The sequence below is a fragment of the Sphaeramia orbicularis genome, chromosome 22 (genome assembly GCF_902148855.1).
Source record: "Sphaeramia orbicularis chromosome 22, fSphaOr1.1, whole genome shotgun sequence".
Lineage (NCBI taxonomy): Eukaryota > Metazoa > Chordata > Actinopteri > Kurtiformes > Apogonidae > Sphaeramia > Sphaeramia orbicularis.
In genome coordinates, this window is record NC_043978.1 from 21,316,581 (window position 1) to 21,340,622 (window position 24,042).

The window sequence follows — 24,042 nt, forward strand, 5'->3', positions numbered from 1 at the left end:
CCTGAGTGAAAACAGTATTTAATTTTTTTTTTTTTTTTTTTTTTTTTTTTTTTTTAATTCCCTTTACAGTTTTTAAATAATACTATGAAGCTCTTGCCCACAAACATATACTATTCTAAGCAAGCTGGCTCTCTCCATGTCAAATGATATTTACATAAATTCCATCTAAGTGGAGTTTTAGATAAATATTTCCATTAGATATCATATAACTCAGAAGGGGGTCTCTGCATGTCAAATAAAAGAATTTACACACATACATTAGATCTAAGCTGTGTTTTACAGCAATGTTTCAATTAAATGTAAGGTTTCAACTCCCGTAGAAGGGTTTTTAAAGTAATATTTCGATTAAATGCACAGTTTTAACTCTTTTATCAGTGTTTTAAAGTAATATTTACATTAAATGTAGAAGTTCGACTAAACATTTAGTTGAAATATTACTTCACAACACCATTACTGGGGTTGAAGCAATACATTTAATGTAAATATCACTTTACAACACTGACACCTGATATCAGTGTTGTAAAGTAATATTTGTATTACATGTATAGCTTCAACTCCAGTAATGGTGTTGTGAAGTAATATTTTAACTAAATGTTTAGTTTAGTACAGTATATATAGTAATAAGTTGATTTTTTTAATTAAATGTTAAATTGTAACTCTAATAAAAGTGTTTTAAAATTATATTTCCATTTAATGTACAGTTTTAACTCCAATAACTGTGTTTTAAAGTACTATTTCTATTACATGTCTAGTTTTTAAAATAGTGCTTTAATAATATTTCTATTAAATGCACAGTTTTAACGCTGGTAGCGGTATATTTCTATTAAATATGCCGTTTTAACACAGGCACTGGTATTTTAAAGTAATATCTCTATTAAATGCAGTGTTTTCTTCTAATATTATTTTTTTACTCACATTATTTAATGTACAGTCGCAGGTCTCCAGGTGCAGTTGCGGGTCTGTTTGCACCCGGCCCACTTAACGTGGACATCTGTGACGTCACTTCCCACGCGCGAGATCCTGCTAACTGCAGCTAAGCCGTCAATGCTTAGTGTCCTCAGGAAACTCTGCGGCACCTTTTTACTCTGTTTATTTACTGTCTCCCAAACTCCTGTGACGTGTGGGAAACTGTATTCCTGCCGTGGGGTGTGTGTCGTGTCGTCCACAGCCGTTCACGTGCACTTTTAAACAGAAGGACGGTCTGTTGTTGACATCCAGCTCAGTCGCGCGTAAACCCATTTTTTTTCTTTGCGGAAGTTTTCGACGCGATGCGTTTAAAGCTTTAGTTCGCTCCCAGTCGGCGCTAGCCGTGTTTTTACCTGCGGGAGGAGGCGGAGATGAAGCTGCAGTGTGATGTCGAAGTCGTGAATCGTTTGCTCCCCACATTCGGGATGAAAAGTCGAGGGAAGGGGACGAGAGCGGTTCTGTCCATCGGGAAGCATCTGGACAAGACGAGCCAACGGAGCAACGTTTACATGATGATCTGCACTGCTAAAGACAGAGCCGGATCCAAGTACAAGGTCTGTGTTCGGCTCCGATCCACATGTGGTTTGACATTTATTATATGGTGTTTTACTGGATGTCAAAGCTGAGAGGTGTGTGCCCACAGTTGTTTACAATCTGAGTTCTTTTTTTGGCTATAATTGTTAAAGAATTCCAGATCAGAGTGTTCAATCAATCACTTAAAGCATAGCACTTGCCATACATGGTACATGTAGCACAAAGTGCTTCATATCAAACCCCGCACTGTCCCGCAGTTGCAACTAAAAATAAAAGTGACAAAGCAAAGGAAAGTTTACAGTAAAAGTTTAATTAAAAGCTAAAGTAAAAAGTTAAGTTTTGAGTTTACTTTTAAAAATATGAACACTCGCAGAGGACCTCAGGTTCTCAGGTAGATTGTTATCATGGTAAAGTGTTATCGTCACTCATGGGGCATTTAAGCTAGTTTACGTCTAACAACAGCTATCGTTATATCATCATAAAACACTCATCTCATATATTGTAATACCAAAACGTTATAAACCAGCACCTGTTTTAGTAATGTGTTCACTAAACACCCTTATCTTAGTCCCACAGCTTTTCATTTTAGGTCTATACCCATATAATTTGAAGATTAAAATGAATAAACAAATCCTTATAGATGTGTATTATTGGCAAAAAGAGTAATAGCTTTCTTGGGAAAACATCAGAAGACCAAGAGTATGCAGATGGTTGTCTGAGCTGTCTACACCGCTCCCTTCAGAGAAAATTACCTAAACAATATCACATCTCAGACCCCTTCCTTTACTATGAAACAGTAACATACTTGCATACATGTGTGATCGAAATGCCTGAAGAATTGTAGTTTCTGGTCCTCTGCAGTGACAAGTACAACAGAAATGTTTGTCTCTTTCTATTTATGTAGAATGGAATTAAAGAAAGTATAATTCACTAACTTGATCCCCAACTAAGAGTCAGAACCGGGTGGTGTAACTTGTTTTGACATGTGTTCAATACATATAAACGTTTTTACTTCATTATGTTGTGAAAACAATAAAAATAGAGTATTGGCAAAATAAATAGCCTATCAATATCTTCTTTCCCTGTCAAACATGCACATTATATTAATTATAGGCTTGGTTTTCATCACTTGAGTTAATTAAACCTTCTTTATTTAATTATTAATCGTCATCTTTACCACACAGAGGTAGGTTGGAAACCCTAGAAGTGTTGTTTTCTCAATGGTCTCAAATGTTGCCTTCAAGTGCCCTTTCTTCTGATTTATACCTGATATCTGTACATCGACTAAATATACACCAGTGTGTAAATTCAGAGTTTCGAAGCGGTTATTCTTGTCTAGACTTGTCTGGGTGAATCACTCTTGGGTGATTGATGATGTTGTGAAATGTATTTTTCCACAACTGACATTTGCCAACTTTCTCTTGCAGCTCAAAGGCAACATAGAGAAGTTTTTCACATGGTTCGTGGAGGAAGGCAAAGCCACTGTGAGGTTAAAGGAACCAGCTGTTGACATTTGTTTGAGCAAGGTATTATGTTCAAGATGGTGTAATTGCTGTCTGACATTTTCAGGTCTTTAGTGTGGCAAGTTTGTCTTCATTTCCTTGCAAAGTGAGCTTTTGTGGAAAATTACAAACAAATCAAATGACGCCTAATTTTCTTAAGTGAGATGAGGACAGGCACACAAAAACTCAGTGTTGTTACGCTTTACTAACCAGACAGGCTGATACTGTTGCATTGACTGCAGCTCTGCTTGGACAGACACCAGAGCAGACTCATTATTTCCAGTATCAGCTGAGCCCTCCTGACTGTTTGGAAGCACCTGTGACCTTTCACATACATACTAACATAGTTCAACCCGTCTCGCTGACAGAAGCAAGCTCACACACCCACAAACTCACAGACAGCACATTATGCATGTATACAGGGACTGCATGGATGTGAACAATGTGTTCAGTGCTTGTACTTGTCATTCTGAGCCACTCGCACATTTTATTCCCAACTGCATAAAGATCAGCAAGTTAATTCAGAGGAAGTGTGTCAAGATATTCTAGGACAGTGAATTTGGGTTAGATATTTCAAGGAATCCGGTCAAACATGAACATCTTAGAAAATAAGATTGCTGTAAGTAAGAAGTAAGGCTGCTGTCTCAGTTTTTTTTTTTTTAGTCTTAGATGTAACGTACTAGTCCAAATTTTTCAAACAACTTTTTTAATAATAATAACAATTCTAATCTTTATTTATAGACGTGAATGTGAGAGTGAATGATTGTTTGTCTCTATATGTGTTTCCTGCCTTCGTCCGATGGTAGCTGGGATAAGCTCCAGCTTCCCAGTGACCATCTCAAGGACTAAGCAGTTCGGAAACTGAATGAGTTAGTGAAAAACAGTAGTTTACAAGCACTTTGACAGCATACGGGATGATTAAAAACAGTATTTGTGTTAGCAGACAACCAAACAGAAGTGAACAAGGCCTACAACAAAAGATACAAATGCTCACATAAATAATTAAAAGAACATAAAAATTGGTACGATCAACACCCAGTGCTAATAAAATTGCAATAAAAGAAAATGAGACAATATCACATCATAAAAACAGTGTAAGGGTTTACCCATTATGGCGATAAAAGCAATAAGAGCAGAGAGGTATTTGAAAACCAATAAAGGAAATGGGAAGTAGAAGCAATAACATAGGAGTAACTAAAATAAATGATAAGATAAATATGATAAATAAGTAAATATAATGAAAATGGGAAAACTAACACTTTAATGGTCATAATAGTGTGTTTATTAATTGTGTTTAGCACATTTGTTAATTGCAATTTTCTCACCAGTATTCTAGTGTTGTGGCACTTCATGATACTGTGTAATAATACAGTCAGTACAGTTGTTAGTTCTACAGAAATACATGTTTTGCTTGTAATAGCATTAGAACAATTAGTCGGGGCAGATAGGATGTTGCAGAAACTATTTATATAAGGACTTTTTGCTTAGATGGCTAATATTAGGCTAGTCAGTGAATGTACTGACTTTAAGGGAGATAAAGAATTAAAAACAACTAGGATCACTTATTTTTTATTTTATTTTGGTATTCATTTTCATATTGACTTTAACCTCAGTGTTCAATAATTCAGATTTCTATTAGGCCCAGTGGTTTGTACTTCTGCCTCACATCAAGAAGGTTCCAGGTTTGATTCAAAGTCGGACCCAGTATTGAAAACATGGAGGCTAGGTTAACTTTCCTGTCCATGTACTGGCAGAGATGTGGTGTTGATGAGTTCAGTGCAGAGGTTGAATTTCCTTACAGGGACAATAAAAGTGAACTTCTCTTTACTATGTGTCTCTAACTGCTGCAGGCTGATGCAAACAGCTTGAAGAACTTCCTGTCAGCAGCTCGTCTAGCAGACAAAGGCAGTGACGCCAGCAGCCTTCCTCTGTCCACACTCACTCCTGTTCGCGCACGAGATGTAGAACAACCCAAGAAGAAGCTCACTATTGTCTCTAAAAAGGACTACCCCCTCACCTCCAACTTCCCCTACTCTCTGGAGCAGCTCCAGGTGTCCTACTGCAAACTGTCACGTGTCGACATGCGAATGCTGTCCCTTAAAGGTAAAGAGTGTCAACCCTGGACCATCAGCTGTAAGTGCACTGATGAGGTTTGATGGTAATTTATTTTTTTTTGTTTTATAGCTCTCCGTAAGCTAGACCTCAGTAACAACCACATCAAAAAACTCCCTGCGACCATCGGTGACCTTGGCTGTCTGTCCGAGCTCGTCCTTCACAACAACCACCTGGAGGCCTTCAGTGAGGCCCTGTGCTTGTCCACCCTACAGCGGACTCTTCAGCTTCTGGACCTCAGCCAGAACCACCTACGGACCCTTCCCCCTCAGTTCTGCCAGCTCAGAGAACTAGTGAACCTCAAAGTGGACGACAATGAGCTGGTTTGTTTGCCGTTCCACGTAGGTCGCCTCTCCAAGCTGAGGTTCCTGTCGGCGGCACATAACCAGCTCACCGTGCTGCCCTGTGACTTCCGAAAGCTGAGTCTAGAGAACCTGGACCTGTTTGGAAACCCATTCGTCCAACCCAACCCCCTGGACCACACCCTGCAGCTCACGTTCCCTCTTCGTCTTCAAGAGATCGCGTCCAGAGCTGTGGCAAACCTTAGGTTAGAGTTCATCTCACTCTATGATTCAAAGATTTTTTATTGTCAGTTCACTAGATGCACAGGACATGCAGATAATTCAGATGCTGTTACTCTTTTATAAAAACAAAGAGGTAAAAATGGAAAAAGAATAAATAAGAGGTATAAAGACTAAACTATAATAGAATATAAAGTGTATACATCAGTCTTTTTACAGTGGCAGTGGTAGTGCAATACGGTAACAGTTATGAGGTGAATAATGGATTAAAACAGTAGCAGATATGGTAATAACTAACTGATTATATCAACAAAGATTAAGTTAAAGACAAATTAAGTATCGTTTTCCCAAAGAACACCAAACAGACTCATACAGTGATAATCATTTACAATCGTCACTTCTGTCAGTGAAGGTGTGGGTGTGTTTGTGTTTTTTGGATGTTACTTCAGTAGCAGAATGAGGAAGTAACATTTTATTTTTGTTTTTCATGCGTCGTTTACTCATTACGTGGATCATTCTCCACATTCAGTCTAAAGCTCATTCACCCAGGGCACTCACACCTCTTTTTGCTGAATGGAGAGGAAGTTGAGCAGTTCACAAATGATCAGTGCTACATACTTTGGCTTTAGTATAAAATTAGTTCTGGTCAGAGGTTGGTTCAGTACAGACCTTTGGTGCAAACAGAGTAAATACTAAAACCAAAGACTGTAACTACCTGTTCTTTTTGACAGATATAGTTTTGAAGATGTAATGGAAGCAGACCTGAGATAACTTCATGGATGAGAATATGCTAATGTATATTTGTACATTTGGTGTCTACTCTTTAATTTGCAAATCTACAACACAATATAGATAAAGAGCATTAAGTGTTGAACAAATGTTTTCTACTAAATTATTATTTAAATCAAACACTCATAAACACATGAAATCAAACATCTTTTATAATCTCTTATTTCCAATCACATGAACTCAAAGATGCATATTTTTTCATTTTTGCCACCTGCTCCAGAGATGGCATACTAACAATAGAGGTACAGATGAGTAAATCCAGCTTTATAGCTGGTAATGATATTTTTGGGTGTTCCCTGTAAATAAGATTAAATTGAGTAAATTAAAATTTGACTATTAGAATCACTCTGTTGCACAATTAAATGAGAATGAAATTAATGATTCCAGCTTTGTTGTGGTAAACTAAAAGGAATAGAATTGGATTAATAAGAAGATTCTTACTTACTCCAATATTAACTAAATAATTATAATTATAATAATAATAATGCTGTATTAAGCATAAAATAAGGGAAAACTGTTCACTCTTGGATGCACTGAACAGCACATTACCTTTATTTCCATGCTAAAAAACAAAAAGGTACTTGGTCAATTCATAATTTATTTGTAATATTTTAAGTATCAACTCAACTTTCTTCAGCAAATTTGTTTTGTAACATCAACATCAAAACAGCAGCCATTTCTGAAGTATGTTTTTTAATCTTAATTTTATAAAGCTGATGCTCAGCAGATGTCAAACCTAATCTATTTTAAATACCTTTTATAATTTCCCTCGCTGAATGGGATTAATTTAAATTTTCTTCTCATTTTTATTCACATTAAACAGTAATCTTTGCAGGTAAAACATTACCTTTGTCATTTTATTTTGGACCTCCAGGATGCCGTACGGACCTCACCTCATCCCTGCTCACTTGTGTCAGGACCTGGAAGTGGCCAAGACCTGCGACTGCGGGAGCGCCTGCATCAGTTTTTACGTAAAGACGGCAGTGAGCATGAACCTGCACCAGGTCTCTCACACAGTGGTCCTGGTGGACGACATGGGAGGCACAGATGCACCGGTCCAGCAGTACTTCTGCTCCCTCTCCTGCTACTCGGAGTTTTTAGACAGCTCGCTCCAGAGAGGAATCAGATGAGAAGACCCGAACGCTGCTTTTAATTACGCTATAAACAGTGGACATTGCAGTAGTCGGCGACTTAGAAGGTATTTGATGAGACAACCGCGGTACTGACGATACGTCTGAGTGACAGTATTGAGACGGCTCAGCTTTTTTTAAGCTGCCTGTTTAACATTTACATTCAATCCCACATGCACTTCCATATATCATATAGGATTATAGACAAGGACACAGACGTTCATACAGTGACCAACCTCAGGCAGAAACACTGACATAATACAACAGTCTGCCTTTGCTGCTGGTTAGCCTCAAGTATTGTCTTATTCTGTTCTGCAGGTTCCCCTACTGACCCAATTCTATAGGCAAGAGAATCCAGAAATTAGGTGAATTAACAGTGCCTCAGGGTCAGTGAGCACTGACAACAGGGAGATAGTTTGTCCTAATGACCCACAATTTTTTTTATAAATGAAAAAAACTCAATAAAATAAATGTATTCTTTTTCCTGTCTTAAGTTTTCATTTCTGCAGTTGTTTTTAATTTTAATTTCGTCTTTTAGTTTAGGTTGAGTTGCCTTGAGAAATGATTTAGTTTATTTTTGTTTCATTTTATTGTTGAGTTGTAGGTTTTTATGAATGAATTGTGTCAGATATAATTTACACTGGAACAAAATGCTAACAAAGCTTGTGTGTGTGTTGTATTCATTTGGTTAAAATTACAGCAGTGAAAAAAGTTTTGGACACCCTTTAAATATTACGCAATCTCAAATATGATAAAATACAGTATTTGTGGGAAAAAAATCTTTCATGTGTTTCAAAGGGTGTGGCTGCATCAGACCGACACAAACAAATGCTAATAATTTTTTTGTTTATTAACAAGAAAAACACAGAATTCTTGACAGTTTGAACATGTCATGTCCTGGATGTGCTTTATTATCTTGCTGAAACATCCAGTTTTGATCTTGATGGAACTGAGCATGTGCAGTAGGGAACAATACTGGGCAGAATTCACTGACTAACGAGTGATTCTCAATGCAATATATCACAGAAGCTTTTTTTCCCCAACACTGAACTCTATGATTCAGCACTTAGATAATTAGTTTTTGTTACCTATAATAACCCTGTTTTTTTCCCTTAGGGCAATTTTTGTTATGTATATGAATTTTAACGCTTTAAAACCTGACGTCCCATCGTTGACACATCCTGCGCATAGGCAGTTTAGATGGCTGTAACTCTTTCACTGTTTGTGCATTTGGAAAAATTCCAACAGGTTCTGAAACCTGTGACATTGCACTATATAGGCTTTATTGGGTCAGTACGGTAATTTCACTCATACCTGTACTAGAAGCTGGAGAAGAAGCCGTTTTAGCAGAATTATAACATGCAGTAAATTGTAAATAACTGCTAGATTTTGAAAGATCTGGGGAAAAAAGTGCTCTGGAAAAATGGGCAAACAGACTCGCAGCATATTTTCTAACCTTTTTATAGTCAAAATAATTTTACATTTACATTTTAGGCCTAGAGTTTAAAGGGTTAAAGTCCACAGTTTTGCACATATGAACATCTTTTATTACGTCTAAATGCTGAAACTACAGTCCTCTCTGAACTCACACGATGTAACTCAGTCCAGCTCAAACAGTAGGGAGTTTTGGAAGGTGAATCCGGCCGACGTGGAGTGATCACTGATGACCTTCTCACTTCCATCTTCACTGACTTCCCTCAGTAACATAGGCGGCGGTTTGTCCTCGTGGATCAGGTTAGGGAAGACTTGCTCCGTCGTCAGATCGTCTTCATCGATGCCCTCCCTCCGTACACTTCGATCTTCATCCACGACAGCTTCCTCAGGAGAGAGGCTGGACCTGCCTGAACCTCCTGCATGTGTTTGATGCGACAATGGCAGATTTGCGCTGGGTATTTGATGCAGGAAAGAGGCGTCTGTTCCCATCTGGGACACAAATGTATATATATATATATATATATATATATATATATATATAGGGCAGAAAAGATATTAGCATGTGTGGTTGATTGGACATACAGCCTCAATTTATGAAGCACAGAAAAAAAGGAGAGGAATAAATTTAAAAAAAAAAAAAAACAAGCTTTACAGTTTATATTAAACTATTTTTCACACTTTTCACCTTAACACTTTTACAAACCTAATAAAAGTAGGTCAGCACCACTGGAAATACACTGCATTTTCAATTTTTATCATTTACAATCTACACATAATTGGTTATATTTGCATCAAAATGTGTATGTATGTGAATAAAATACAGAGAACTTGATGCAAAAATGTGACATGGCAGGAAAAACAACAGCTTCAGGTGGTGTTATGTGGCTGAGAAGAGCATTAAAAGTGGTCCCCTGCTTTAATAACTACAGCCACTGTGTTACTGGATTATAATTACTGCTGTATTATGTATATAAATTCATCACTTTAATGTTGAAGCTGCTAAAGGTGACTGAACCACTTAATATACAGGCATTTATCTGATAGGTTCACCTTAATCTGCAAAGTTATGTCATAATATATTGGTTGATTACACTGTATTATTATTATTATACTACATCTACAACATACAGCTGTGGTCAAATGAATGAAGTGCAGTAAAATGTGTAGTATTTGACTCATAAAACTGCAGGAAATAGAAACCTGTGAAGCTGAATGTGAGCTTTGATCCTTCACCTTCTCAGTGTCTGTTTTTTCAGTCTCCTCTTGGACGTCTGAGGTCTTCATTTGTGTCGTCGACTCCACATTTACGTCTTCTTCCTCTCTTGTGTTTTTCAGACGGTCTACCAGTAACTCTTCCTCCTCCTCCTCCTCCTCTTCCTCCTCCACACATTCTTGGCCTTTTTCCTGCTGCTGCTCCTCCCTCTCCTCTTCCTCCTTTCTGGGTTCCTTCCACTTACCCCCCACTTCTTTCTTCTCCTCACATTCCTCACCTTCTCTTTTTTCCTCCCCCTCCTCTTCTTCATCCTGTCCTCTCTCTTCACCTCCTCTGTCTTTCCCATCCTCACCTTCCTCCACCTCCATCTCCTGCTGTTTCATTTCCTCCTCCATTTTCAGCTCTTTTTTCTCCTTACATTTTTTGTCTTCTCTTTTCTCCTCTTCATCCTGTCCTCTCTCTTCACCTCCTCTGTCTTTCCCATCCTCACCTTCCTCTACCTCCATCTTTTGCTGTTTCATTCCCTCCTTTTCCTCCTCCTCTCTTACATTTCTTTTTTCTTCCATTTTCAGCTCTTTCCACTTGTCCTCAACTTCTTCTTTCTCCTCACATTTTTTGTCTTCTTTTCTCTCCTCTTCCACAGTTCCCTCCTCATCCTCGCCTTCCTCCACCTCCATCTTTTGCTGTTTAATTTCTTCCTGTTCTCCTTCCTCCTTTTCCTCCTCCACACTTTCTCGGCCCTTTCCCTGCTCCTCATCCCCCATTTCTTTTTTCTCCTCTTCACATTTCTCACCTCTTTTCTCCTCCTCATCCTCTTCCTCACCTTCATCCCTCCTCTCACCCTGTCCTTTCTCCTCACCTTCCTCCACCTCCATCTTTTGTTGTTCTCCTTCCTCTTTTTTCTCCTCCACACTTTCTCGACCCTTTCCCTGCTCTTCACCCCCCACTTCTTTTTTCTGCTCTTCACATCTCTCACTTCCTCTTCTCTCCTCCTCATCCTCTTCCTCACCTCCATCCCTCCTCTCTCCCTGTCCTTTCTCCTCACCTTCCTCTTTTTCCTCCTCCACACTTTCTCGCCCCTTTCCCTGCTCCTCATCCCCCACTTCTTTTTTCTCCTCTTCACATCTCTCACCTCCTCTTTTCTCCTCCTCATCCTCTTCCTCACCATCATCCCTCCTCTCTCCCTGTCCTTTCTCCTCACCTTCCTCTCCCTCCACCCTCTGCTGCTGTCTCATTCCCTCCTCTTCTCCTTCCACCTTTTCTTCACCTTCTCCTATCTGCTTCTCACACCTGCCCTCCTCTTCCTCCTGTCCGTCTTCATCACCCCTCTGAATCTCAGTGACAGTTTCAGCAGGAGGAGCTCCGGGGAAGTCAAACACCTCCTTAGAAGGAAGAACAGGCAGTGTGACAATGAGCTGCCGACTGTGTTTGTTGAACTTGGCCTCTCCTTTATCCTCGTCCACAAGGTAGGCCAAGGTCAGCTCCAGTCTGTAGGCGGGGTTCTTGGACTCCAGCAGCAGGTTTTGCTCTTTTATTTCAAGGCTGGTGTCTGCGACTGACTTCAAAAGAGGCAGGTCAATAGTTACCACAATCTCTTTGGGCCTAGGGCTCCGACCTGAGTCTCTTGAACATCTGAAGTCTTGCAGATCGATGAATGATCGATATTTGACTGTGTACTTGGGCTCAGTCGGCTTGTTGGTTTTCTCAGGCTGGATCTGGAAGCTCTGGGGTTTAGTTGCACTGATGCCTTTTGTTGTACTTTTACATGAGGTGGGTCTTTTTTCATCAGGATACGGGACAGCAAGAGGGTCAGGCTGCCCATCTTTGACCTCCTTGGCTTGGTATCCAGGTATGGGTTTTCGGATGACAGGTGCCTGCGGGGTGCCTTTATACTTTACTTTCAAGTGTTTCACATTGTTTTTGTCCAGAGTCACTTTAAAACCCTCCTGGATACCCTGAATAGCTGCACCGTCAACTATTTCCATGAATTTCTTACTTTTGCTTGCCATGTGAATAGTATCAGGGTGGAAAATGACATCATAAATCATTATTTTCTTCCCCTTCTGGTCTATGTCTTGTCTCCCAGGGTGAAGACAGTGAGGAAGGGACCAACAGTGCCCTCTTTGACCAGTTTCTGAAACCCCACTCTTACATGAAGGCTTCCCAACTTTTTCATTTGAACAAATATTGATGTAGCATTTCTCTTTCCCATTCACGCTCGTCCTGAGACATCTGAATGGTTCTGGGTGGATGAACTCCACCTTGTGTCCTCTCTCCTGCTCCAGAAGTCTGATCTCCTCTTCATATCTTTTTTTGTTCTCTGGGTTTGATATTTCCTCGGCGTATTCACACAGCATTTCCCGGAATTTCTCATCTTTAAACGCCTTCGAGAATCTGCCGATTTCCTCCTCCGTCATGTTCAGTTCTTTCAGCTTCTCTCCAAGCTCCATTCTGGAAAAGACGTCGGAATTTGACAAACTTTCGGAAAATTCGGAAAATTAGTTTAGTATCAGTTAAACGAAACTTGTCGTTCGTTGTTTTATTAAATACTGATTAGTTTTAAGTCGTTAGATCTGTAACAACGTCCTAAAAGACAAGACAACAAAGTTTACAATAGCTCGGATGTGTTGATGTAACCATAGCAACGAAAAGACATGGGTGCAACCTTAAAATGTTCCCTCTAGAAACATTATTTAATCTAGCTTCCACCCATATAACAATTGATTTAAATAAATTCAAGGTAACTGAAGCTTTTACTAAAGTGTTGCTGCATACGTAGAAAATGCAAAAATCTAAGCCCACTTTTCTGTCTCTCATGCATCAGGTTGAGACCCCATGGATGGATGGATGGATGGATGGATGGATGGATGGATGGATGGATTCAGGGGTGTCAAACTCATTTTAGTTCAGAGGCCATATTCAGCTAAATTTGATATGAAGTGGGCCAGACCAGTAAAATAATAACATAATGATACATAAATAATGTCAACTCAAAATTTTTCTCTATGTTTTACAGTGAAAAAAGTAAAATTACATTATGAAAATGTTTACATCTACAAACTATCCTTTCAAGCAATGTGAATAACATGAACAAACTGGGGGAAAAAATGTAATTTTAACACTATTATGCTTTAGTTTATCATTTCCATAAGTACATTATAACTTACAGATCACAGTGGATCTACAAATACACAAAAAATTTAATGACAGGTGGAATATTATTAAAATTGCACTTCTCTTACGACATTTCAGGTTCTTCATGTTTGTTTAGGTTATTCAGATTTTTTTGCGAATTTATACTTTGGGTTAGTCTAACTACATGGAAACATTTACATTTACAAAGAGAAAAATTTGGAGTCTTGAGTATTTATAGGTTATTATGAGATTGAATTAGTCTGAATGTGGAACCTGAACTAAAATGATTGTTAATATCTTAGTGTAATTTTTGCATTTCACAAATTCATCCCAGGGGCCGGACTGGACCCTTTGGTGGGCCAGATTTGGCCCCTGGGCTGCATGTTTGACACCTGTGGATTAATTCATTATATGTCTAATTATGTGATATTTATATAGCTCTTTCCAAAACAGTTATAAAGTGCTTTCCAAGATCAAACAATACACCACATGATTACTAATTCACATTGTAAATGTTTGTTTATCAATACTATTTTTTATAGAATACTTTATTTTTATATATATTTTGTACATATCTTATATTTTTTACATCTTTACCTTAATCCTTACATTTAATGTTACTATCTTGCTGCAAATTTTCATGTTGTGGAAGTTAGAAAGGATTTTTTTTTTTTTCAATCTTATCTTTTCTTTGTTATCTTAACTAACTTTATCTTACCTTATGCTATCTAAAATTAAAGGTAAATTTTACACTCTAAAAAATTCAAAACAGACATAAATACAACATGAAAACCAGAAATTCAATCCAATGGCAGCACATAAGACAAAATCAAATCCTTATAAAACATCTACTTTTCTACTACTAGGACTAAAATCATTTTTTAAAATTCCAAAGCATAAAAGTGGGTTGTAAATCAACTCTTAAAAACCTGACTGATTCAGAAAGGCTGATTGCAGTGATATGTATTGACCAGCAGATGTCGCTGTGGACCGCAGCTCTGGAGGCACCGGGGCTGTTTTACTAGAGCGGCCAGCGAGTAAATCGGTCAGTAAGGCAAAGGGGCGGGTATAGAGGGAAGAGAGCTGATTGGTCGCACCCCCAGCAGTTCATATTTCTCTCCGCCTGATTGGAAGGGGTATGCTGTTACTAGGTGTGGGACCACTGCCGAGGAATGTGTGCGTTATTCAGAGAAAGAGGTTGGAAGCATCATGGAAAACCAGATACATTCACTTAATTTACCTGGAAATTATTGCTTTTAAAGCCTGGAGTTTTTCCTTCTTTTTTTTTTCTTTTTAGAGGATGATAAACTTAATGCTTCTCTTTGCTGAAAGACCAAACCAGAAAAGAGGTGTTTGCTAAATTATTAATTTTTGTGTTATGTAAGAATCCCATCTCTGTCTCCTTGTTGTTCCCATGTGACGGTGAATAGACAGCATTAATGAACTTTAAAGCAAGACAAACAAATCTCTCTTTTGTCTGCAGTGACTCATCGGGCATTCATGCTCACAGTTAATGAACAAGACATCGTGTCCTCAGATGGTCTCACCCAAAGAGGTTTTATAACACCAAAAAAAAAGAAGAAAAAATGGCTCAGCCAGCAGGAAGCTACCCACAGGCTAGTCAGCACATTTAGGAGAGCACGAGTGTGTTTCAGCTGGGTGGGGGGGGCAGTGTGACGCACACAGGATGTGAACAGGCAGCAGTCACTGCATTTCTGCATGAGACGACCGCGAATGACTGTACCAAGATCCCACATTGAGTTTTTCCTGGATTAGAAATTGGAAAAGGTCAAATGAGTACAAGTTGTGACAAATGGGAACAGAATGAACAAAAGTTTAGTAATTGAATCTTTTTTTTTATTACAAATATGTATTAAATAATATGAAAAGTTAGACAGGGAGATATAATCAAGGTATAATCAAAGTATTGATGATTAATATAGATTTACATTTACAGTTTTGCATGTTACATTTTCCCAAATATGACAAATAAATGCTTTTCAAAGTACAACCAACTATACATTCACATAAACACAAGAGAAAAAGTGAGACGGTGAAATGTATAAGACAAACTTCATACAAAGGCTTTGGCAAGTGTGCATACATGTAATTAATTATTATATCAAAGTAAACAAAAAGAATCCATTAATGTACAAATGAGCAGTAGAGAGGAAAAATGAGACTCCAGTGCATGTTTTCTGTTATTTTCCCATGAATAAAATAGCGCAGCCTTGTGTGCTTGGCTGCTCCCTGTGTTCCTGTGGTATCTCAGAGTGGATATCATGGCAGTTTTTATTGTCTACTTGGAGCCAGCAGGTACCAGCATGCTAAGTGTGGCGAGGCCAGGTTTGGATGGCGGTGTTTTGCCAACGGCCATTTTGTTCAAACTCCGAACATCAGCCTGCCAGGAGGGAATTTTCTTTGTGGTCATGTGGCGGCGGGCGTGTTTGGTGAGGTGATCACTGCGCATGAATCGCCGGTCGCACACGGGGCAGACGAATTTCTTCTCGCCGGTATGTGTTCGCCGGTGGCGGGAGAGTTCATCAGAGCGGGCGAACCTCTTGTCGCACCCGTCCCAGCTACAACTGAAAGGCTTCTCACCTAAAAACAGAGAGCAAGAGTGTCAGGCGATGGGAATAACAGGTTACAACACTCAACTCTAATGGCTTCGTTTCATTCCATAAGGATCATTTTTCTGTAAATGCTCACCTGTGTGTGTGCGAAGGTGTGCCTTGAGGTGTGAGCTTTTGAAGTAGGTTTTCCTGCAACCTGGGAAATTGCACACATAGTTTCTTCTACGGGAAAAGTCCATCTTTGTGGTACTGCCGCTGGGCCCCGCTGGCACATACACAGGGGCTGGGGCCAGAGGTAGCAGCTTGGTGTTACCCAGAGTCATGACAGTCTGGGAACAGTGAGGAGCAGCCTGAGACATTGAGGACTGGGGGAGAACCAGCATCACTGTGCCCTGGGGAACCGCTGAGCCTACAATAAGTGACTGCTGGACAGGGGTGGTGTTAGCTGAAGCGGGCTGGGGGAGGATGGGTGTGGTAGTGGCGGTAGTGGTCCGAATTCCAGTACTGGATGTTTGAACCGCGCTGGGGATGAAGGCTGAGATTATACCAGATTGGCTGCTGACGGGGAACATCTGGCAGATGATTTGAGGGCTGGTGACTGGAGGAGGGGACAGTGTTGCGGGAGCAAGGGGAGTGGGCGGACTGTTTTGTGGTTGGGAGTTGACAGGGGTGGGGGTGGAGACAGTGTCCAAACAAGGTTTTGAGGAACTGAGTTGCAACTCTGTTTGTGAGGCGCTCATAACAGTTGTAAGAGGAGCAGGAGGTGAGGGAGGCGTGGTTATCTGCTCAGTCTTTGTCGCATTTTGCTGCTGCTGCTGTTGGTGCTGCTGGCAGACTGTTGTTACTGTGGTTTTCTCTGGATTATTGGGGGCCACTGGAATGTGGTGCTGGCATGGGGTGCTGTCTGCAGTGTGGCGGATGACACTTGTCACCATGGCTTTGCAGGGCTGTGGTGGACTTGGCATCTTTTCAGCAATGGGTGCGAGGACAGGTTGATGGAGTCCGGATGTACAGCGTTGGGAGGATGCAGACAGGCCTGAGCATGATGGGAGAACACCATTGGTTGTTGATGTCTCAACAAAGCTGGGGCTGTGAGGAGGAGTCATACACTGGAAAGCCAAGGGAGAAACAAGTGCACACTAATCAGTTCAAATCTATACATCACTGGGTGTGTTGTCTAGTTTTACAGCAAATTGTATTTGGATAGATAAACATCTCAGGTAGCAAGCAGAAACAAAGAATAATAATGATCATCCTGGGCTGTAAAACAAGATTTTTTATGACTTAAACACCTGCTGTAAGAAGGCCTGCAGCGGTTGAAAGCTAGCTGACACAAGAAGTTCAGTGCTTTTAGCACACACTCAAAATCTCTTACCAGTGAGGAGAGCGACACAAAGTCCTTTGGGGATTCTGAAAGTTCTGGCGGCAGAAGGGAGTCACAGGAATCTGAGGCTGGAGTGAGGGGTCTGGGCTTGCAGGGGGTTACCCTGTTGCTGCTGAGGAAGTGACCCTGGCCCCATGAGCTCATGCACACTAGTGCTTCAGCAGCTTCCAGGTCTGTGTACTCCAGTCCAGAGGAACAGCTGCTGGAGCCACTGGTGACAGACTGCTCGCTGTCATGCCTCCTTCGCTTTGAGTGGGGCCCGCAGTGATCCATATAGACAGTCTGAAAGCATGAGGGAAGTAGGCATTAGACAAAACTTAGTGCATTTTGTAAATATTCCTTTCAGTTATCATCTGCCCAGTCACTGCTCTTGTGTTCTCAGTTCCGGACTGAACTGCATGATGCTGCCAGGAAGGAGAGAGGGGGTGTCGGTGGTGACTACACCCCAGTCCAACATGCACTCACTGCCTTGGGCTCAGAGCCAGGACACCTCCCATTGCCAAATATAGACCAAACAGTGACGTGCTGCTGAGATGAGCCATGTGAAATCCCCATAAAGCGGGTTTGCATCAGGAAGTAGGCTTATAACCCCACAACTTTGTTATACATATTAACAGTGAACCCATCATCCGTATTAATACAAACGTAATTATAAATCGAAACTGAAAGGCTTTCGTATTAAGCTTAATAAAATATTTCAACTGTCATACTTAAAAATAATGCTGATCATAAACTGAAAGTGCAAATAAGTGTGAGTCAAAAGCTAATGTGTTTTTCTATTTAATTCAATAGTGTTAATACGGAACCACTCGGATGACAAAAGTATTACTGATGAAACATAATACTAATAAGCGACGTACAGATTATATTTAACTGATTCTGATTGAAGTTGGAGTACAAAACCACCACATCAGTGAGTAAACAACTGACTGACACTTAACAGACGGGAAAACACAAGACAAAGGCAGCGATAACACTAAAACAATTGTTGAAAAACGTTCTTACCCCTTGCGAGTCCATATCAGTAAATTTTCGCGCTGGCATGACGAAACAAATTAAATAAATGTCACTTTTTTGTTGTCAAAGCCAGTACAGAACAAAGAGACGGCGGTTGCCAGTGCTGCTGCCTGTACTCGGGTAGGGTTGAGGTCGTTTTTTTCTCTGACTGGCTCCCCTTTCCCTCAGCTGTGTGTGTAAAACATGGGAAGGAGAAAAAAAAAGAAAAACAAAACTCACAACACGCACCGGCGGGTGGCAACACTCAGCCAATCACAATCGAGTGTGGGCTGAGCGGGGGCCAATGGGAGAGCAGAGACCGCGTGAACAGTGCGTGCAAGCATGTCGGTTGGAGGAAATAGGGTGCGTGGCTGGTAGTGGGTGTGGCCTGGAGAGTCAGCAGTGTCAGGGTAAACCCGATGAACCGGCGTCCGCTAAACTAGGCGAAAGGTCGATCCGGTCTACGCTGCGTTCACGGAATCCAGGACAATGCGACGTTGTTTGTGTTTACAAGCAGCATGCTCCCACAGACACCAAACAAATAACCTCGACTAGCAATGATTTCAGTTGAAACTCTGAACTGTAGTCTTATTTCCGATGAATAAATACACGACGTGTTAGCCTAAACATCTGGAGGATCTCAAATGACATTAAACCCACCGTCCCAAACGAGTAAAAAATTTTATCTCATCAGACATATTTGTCATTAACACTGATATGCATGCTTATAAACGTCTAAGTATTCACCTAAACGTGCCAATAACGTAACAAAACTCACCTATGCGGAAGTTTCCTCCAACACTGAATGCAACACAGGCGCCAGAAGAAACTGACTTGTTTTTTAGAGCTATTTACACACCTTTTTTTTTTTTTTTTTTTTTTTTTTTTTTTTTTTTTACCGATGCTATACAACATTAACTTGAAGCCATAATATTAAAACAGATAAATAAATAAAATCCTTAATTCCTTTATGCTATATGTTTACAAATTTACAATCATTCGATTAAAAGCAAATGTCATCTAATTTTTGTGGTTTTGCAGTAAATTAGTGATCTAAATGCATGGATGTCTGTGAACTATGTATATAACAAATATATAAATAACTGAGTCTGACCTACAAACAGATCTGTAGGCCTCTCTGACGCTTGTTTTGTCTTTGGGTGTAACCACTTTTTAAGTAGTTCTAGGGTGGAGCCAACCTCATAACCCAATTAATATATAAGCAGGCAACATTCTAATACAATTTTTATTTATTGTTTCATCTGCACACAAATTAAGATGCAAAATGCATTACTTTTTTTCATGCCTCTGAACTCTACACTGACCTTTTGTCTTTGTTCAGACTTCAGAATATGATGCTTTGCTATGCCGATAAGAATTATATTGTTTAAATTTCTTCCAGCAAGTATAAATATATTGCACACTGTGTTGCTTTTTCCTATGGCCTTTTTAACATTAATTTTCAAGGGGTCATTCCCGCATGTACAGTACAGAGGACTGTATTGAGTCTTGACCTACATATGCTGTTACATCACCATCTGCATTGGACAAAGGAAAATGTGACAGAAGTTCCAACGAACTTTGGGAAGCTTTCGTGCATGATGACTTACACATTATAATTAAGAAAACAAAAATAATTGCACACCAAATATCAATATTACTGTTTAGAGACCTTATATGACTACTCTTTACCTTGTCTAACACTTAAATTGCAGTTTGTTTTCAGTTGGCCTGCAGCAGGAGGGAGTGTAGCAGGTGTGTGGGCCCAGACCTGGCAGCGCCTGGCTGCTAGCGAAGGCCATGTCTCGGTATGACTCACATAAGTATGACCTCAGGGAGCAATGAGGGCTTGGAGCTGTTGCAGTGCAGCCTCGATGCCAGCAGTTAAACCAGGAGGAGAGGGGAAAAAGGAGGAGTTACGGGGAAAACTGGTTAGCACGCAGGCATGACAGGCAGCCCAGGCCTAAGTACAGCTGCCTGTTTGTGATATAAGTGGGGCAGTCTGCTTCAACTTAGTTAGAGAATCTGGAGGAAAGGTTATGCTGGCCCTATCTGGGCCTCCAAATACATACCTCCCCCGTCCAGCACACTCCCCTGGCTCAGGAACTCCAGGATGGGACCCAGAAAGGGGAGTCGCCTCAGCAGGGTTAAATATACCACCCATAGGTTATATCTCACCAGTGCCCCTGAGCTCTGACAGGCAGCTGCAGTCAGCGACAGGAGGGATACTTCCACGTGGAGAATTATCTTTACTCCAAAAAATATTATTGTGAATCAAAATATCAAACACCGATCCAGGAAATTATTTTTAAAAAGAGAAAATGGAAAGGAGAATATAACTGCAAGTAATAAGATAAGATAAGATAAGATAAGATAAGATAAGATAAGATAAGATAAGACTGTATTGATCCCACCATGGGGAAATTTCACAGTTGACAGCAGCCACATACAACACACCAGTGCAAGAGAAAGAAAAGTACAAAAAATAAATAAAATTATGAGATTTAGTCAGATTATTTTCGATTCCTCAGATCTGGAAATATTCTTAAACTTTCAGGTAAAATTTTGTTTTACTTAGTTTTGGATGATTTTGTGAACAGTTACCAGTGTTTAAATGTAAAAATAAACTTTTTAGGTGTAGCACAATGATAATATATGTGAAAAAATACTAAATGAAATGAATTCATTTAAATTAAGAAGCAAGTAAGTAAAACTTCAGTTGAATAGGAGGATGTTTTAAGTATAAGTTGCAGAAAAAACAAAACAAGCAACCATTAAAGTCAATAAAGAATAAAACCTCTAATAATAATAATGATTGAAAGAGTAGACCAATAAAATACATGTAACTGCGAGGGAATAATATGTTTAGTTGAACTTAACTGTTTTTTTTTTATTTTTTATTCTATTTTATGACTGATACTGACTTGATTTTTATAGGATGTGGTTATAACTCGAGTCATGGCTGCAGTTATTCTGTTTGTGAGAAATGAAGAGGAGAATCTAAATGTATGATGAGGTATTTCAATGAAAGTTTCAGCCTAAAATGGGAATTCATTGAATACAGTTTTGTGACTTTCATGTTTACAGTTCTGCCTCTGCCTTTTGCTTACATGTTAATCCATCTATATTTAGCTGAAACAGACACGTGAGCTGCCTCTGAATGAATCATAAATCAATAGTATCTCAGTAGTATTGGTAAAAGAAAAGTCATGTGCATTGCTTAGATTAGTTCTTTTAAGATGCAAGATTTCATCGTAGAACCAACACACGATGTAAACATCTACATGCTGCTGTTAGTGTATCGCATCTGCCTCTTAAACCATCAGTGAAGGACGTCAAGGTCAGGAAATGTAAAGCCTTTCACAATAAGTCCCTTTCATTCTAGAATTGGCCATTTTTTCCTCAACCTTTAGTAAACACAGCCTATTTAAGGGGCCTCCAAGGTTGAATGTGTTATTGCTGAACCCTTTCAAACATGAAGTAGTAGAAAGTTGTTTATTTTATTTATTTATTTCCAAGTGGAATTTCTAATTTTAGTAAATTAAATCAGACACACAACTGAGAAAAACAAGTTGAGTTTTTTATTTTTTTATTTATTTATTTATTTTTTATTTTTTACATAAAAACAGATAACTGATATAGGAAAACAAACTACTTTGGTTGGAAATGTAACTGTTATGAGGGTTTATATAGGTGTCACTTGTGATATTAATTATTACCTGATACTGTGATATTCATAAAGCAAAATTATGAATAATTCAGATAATACACTTAGCAGTTTTGGTCTAACAGTGCTATATAATAATTCACAAACTTCCAGTATGGATTGATTATTGATATATTATTATAGAACACTATGCTTTAAAAGGTTAAAATATTTTTCACAGTGTTTGAATGATTTGGCACTTGTAAACAACCACTTTGTATGGCAGAGGAATGATTATTTTTTTATCATGTTATTACCTAAATTGATAGATTTTGTCCAATATGTATAAAAATGACACCCAGAATTGTAGCGTTCTTCCATGTTCACTTGGTTCTAACTGAAATGCGTTGCTGTTTATTGTTATTTCCCAGCTGTCTTGTGTGTAATGTATTTGTGTGTGCAGAGCAGTGTCTCAAAGTCCAACCTGCAGTGAAGGATGCTTTGTGAACAACACAACACAAAGCCCCGCCCTCTCTCCTCCTACACTATAAGCACAGAGCAACAACAGGGATCCCTCTAAGAGCGTGGCTCCTGATTGGTCCAGATAGGATTCTAAAGCCAATCTGTTGCTAAGAGACACTGACTTGTGTGTTGCTAGCTGGCTGTCTGTTGTCCTGGCAACATGAGGAACAAGAGGCAGGTTTGAGGGCTCCCTGGAGGAGGTTTCCTGGAGACGGTCTGAGCATGTGTGGAGCCTAATGATGATGCATAAGCCTCACAAATCTGTTATGTTTAATTAATGCACTTCCAGTAAGATCTGACTGTGTGACTGCATCTTGTCTGTGATGCAATTCTTTGTTTCTTTTGTTCTAAATTAAAAAAAAAAAAAAAAGAATCATTGTTGAGTAGCATAATGAACATCATCTATAGGTGTACAGGTGTGTTTAAGTCTGCCTCTGAGCAGAGCAAGTCTGCCTAACCTTAGGATCAAGACCCAAAATGTGTTACCTCTTTTATGGGTCACACCTTTAGTTTATTGTCTTCTGCATTTAATTTTTATTTTTACTCAGTTTGTTAATTTCTTAATTTTTTCCTCATTGTTCATTTTATTGATTGTTTTCTTCATTTTAGATGATGTATTTTGTTCTTTTTTCTTGATTATTTTGTTCATCATGTTGATTATTGTGTTCATTTTTGCTCTTTTTCCACAATTATTTTATTCATTATGTTGATTATTATATTAACTTTGATTCTTTTTTGTGTTTATTTTTCTTCAGTGTCGATAATTTGGATTGTTTTCTTCACTTCTGATCATTTTTGCTTATTTTCTTACAAAAAATTCTTCTTTTTTTGTCCATTATAGTTCTTTTTTGTTCATATAACTGACTCTTTTGTAATTGTTTTGGTTGTTTTTATTCAGACTCTTGATAATTAGGATCAGGACCCAAAATGTGTTACCTCTTTTATGCGTCACACCTTTAGTTTATTGTCTTCTGCATTTAATTTCTATTTTTACTCAGTTTGTTGATTTCTTAATTTTTTCCTCGTTGTTCATTTTATTGAGTGTTTTCTTCATTTTTGATGATGTTTGCCTATTTTCTTGAATACATTCTTCATTCGTTGTTCATTATTGTTAATTTTGTTTGTAACGTTGATTATGTTATTTATTTTTGTTCTATTTCTTGATTTTTTTGTATTAATTGTGTTCATTATGTTCATTTTTGTTCATTATGTCAATAATTTTGTTCAACATGTTGACTATTTTTTACTCATTTTGTTGATTACTTTCTTCACTTTTGATCATTTTTGCTTATTTTCTTAAAAACAAATTCATTTTTGTTCATTCTAAGTATGTTATGTCTATTCTGTTTATTTTTGTCTATTTAGTCTATTCATTTCTGACTATTTTGTGATTCTATTGGTCATTTTTCAGTTTCTTGATTATTTTCTGTATTTTTTTTGTTCACGATTATCCATTTTATTGATTATTTGCATTAATTTTGTTGATTACTTTCTTCATTTTGTTTTCATTTTCATTAATTCTCATGAATATTTTGTTAATTTTTGTTGGTTTTGATGATTTTGTTCATTATCCTATTGTTGCTTA

General features: G+C 38.8%; 3 protein-coding genes across 3 annotated transcripts; 1 reads left to right on the forward strand and 2 right to left on the reverse strand.

Annotated features, from left to right (window-relative positions):
* Window positions 1-991: 991 nt before the first annotated feature.
* On the forward strand, window positions 992-8,041 carry lrr1 (leucine rich repeat protein 1). Its single transcript, XM_030127453.1, has 5 exons — window positions 992-1,520; window positions 2,928-3,026; window positions 4,853-5,105; window positions 5,187-5,661; window positions 7,299-8,041. The coding sequence occupies exons 1-5, from the start codon at window positions 1,338-1,340 to the stop codon at window positions 7,552-7,554; spliced, it is 1,266 nt and encodes a 421-aa protein (XP_029983313.1). The 5' UTR covers window positions 992-1,337; the 3' UTR covers window positions 7,555-8,041.
* A 1,030-nt stretch (window positions 8,042-9,071) lies between these two features.
* Window positions 9,072-12,822, reverse strand: dnaaf2 (dynein axonemal assembly factor 2). Its single transcript, XM_030125957.1, has 3 exons — window positions 10,784-12,822; window positions 10,222-10,744; window positions 9,072-9,477 (listed from the first exon to the last, which is right to left on the reverse strand). The coding sequence occupies exons 1-3, from the start codon at window positions 12,649-12,651 to the stop codon at window positions 9,154-9,156; spliced, it is 2,715 nt and encodes a 904-aa protein (XP_029981817.1). The 5' UTR covers window positions 12,652-12,822; the 3' UTR covers window positions 9,072-9,153.
* Window positions 12,823-15,239: 2,417 nt separating this feature from the next.
* On the reverse strand, window positions 15,240-18,496 carry LOC115414072 (Krueppel-like factor 11). Its single transcript, XM_030127271.1, has 4 exons — window positions 18,299-18,496; window positions 17,285-17,575; window positions 16,046-17,018; window positions 15,240-15,937 (listed from the first exon to the last, which is right to left on the reverse strand). Exons 1-4 carry the CDS (start codon window positions 18,335-18,337, stop codon window positions 15,636-15,638), a joined length of 1,605 nt encoding a protein of 534 aa, XP_029983131.1. The 5' UTR covers window positions 18,338-18,496; the 3' UTR covers window positions 15,240-15,635.
* Between the last annotated feature and the right edge of the window lie 5,546 nt (window positions 18,497-24,042).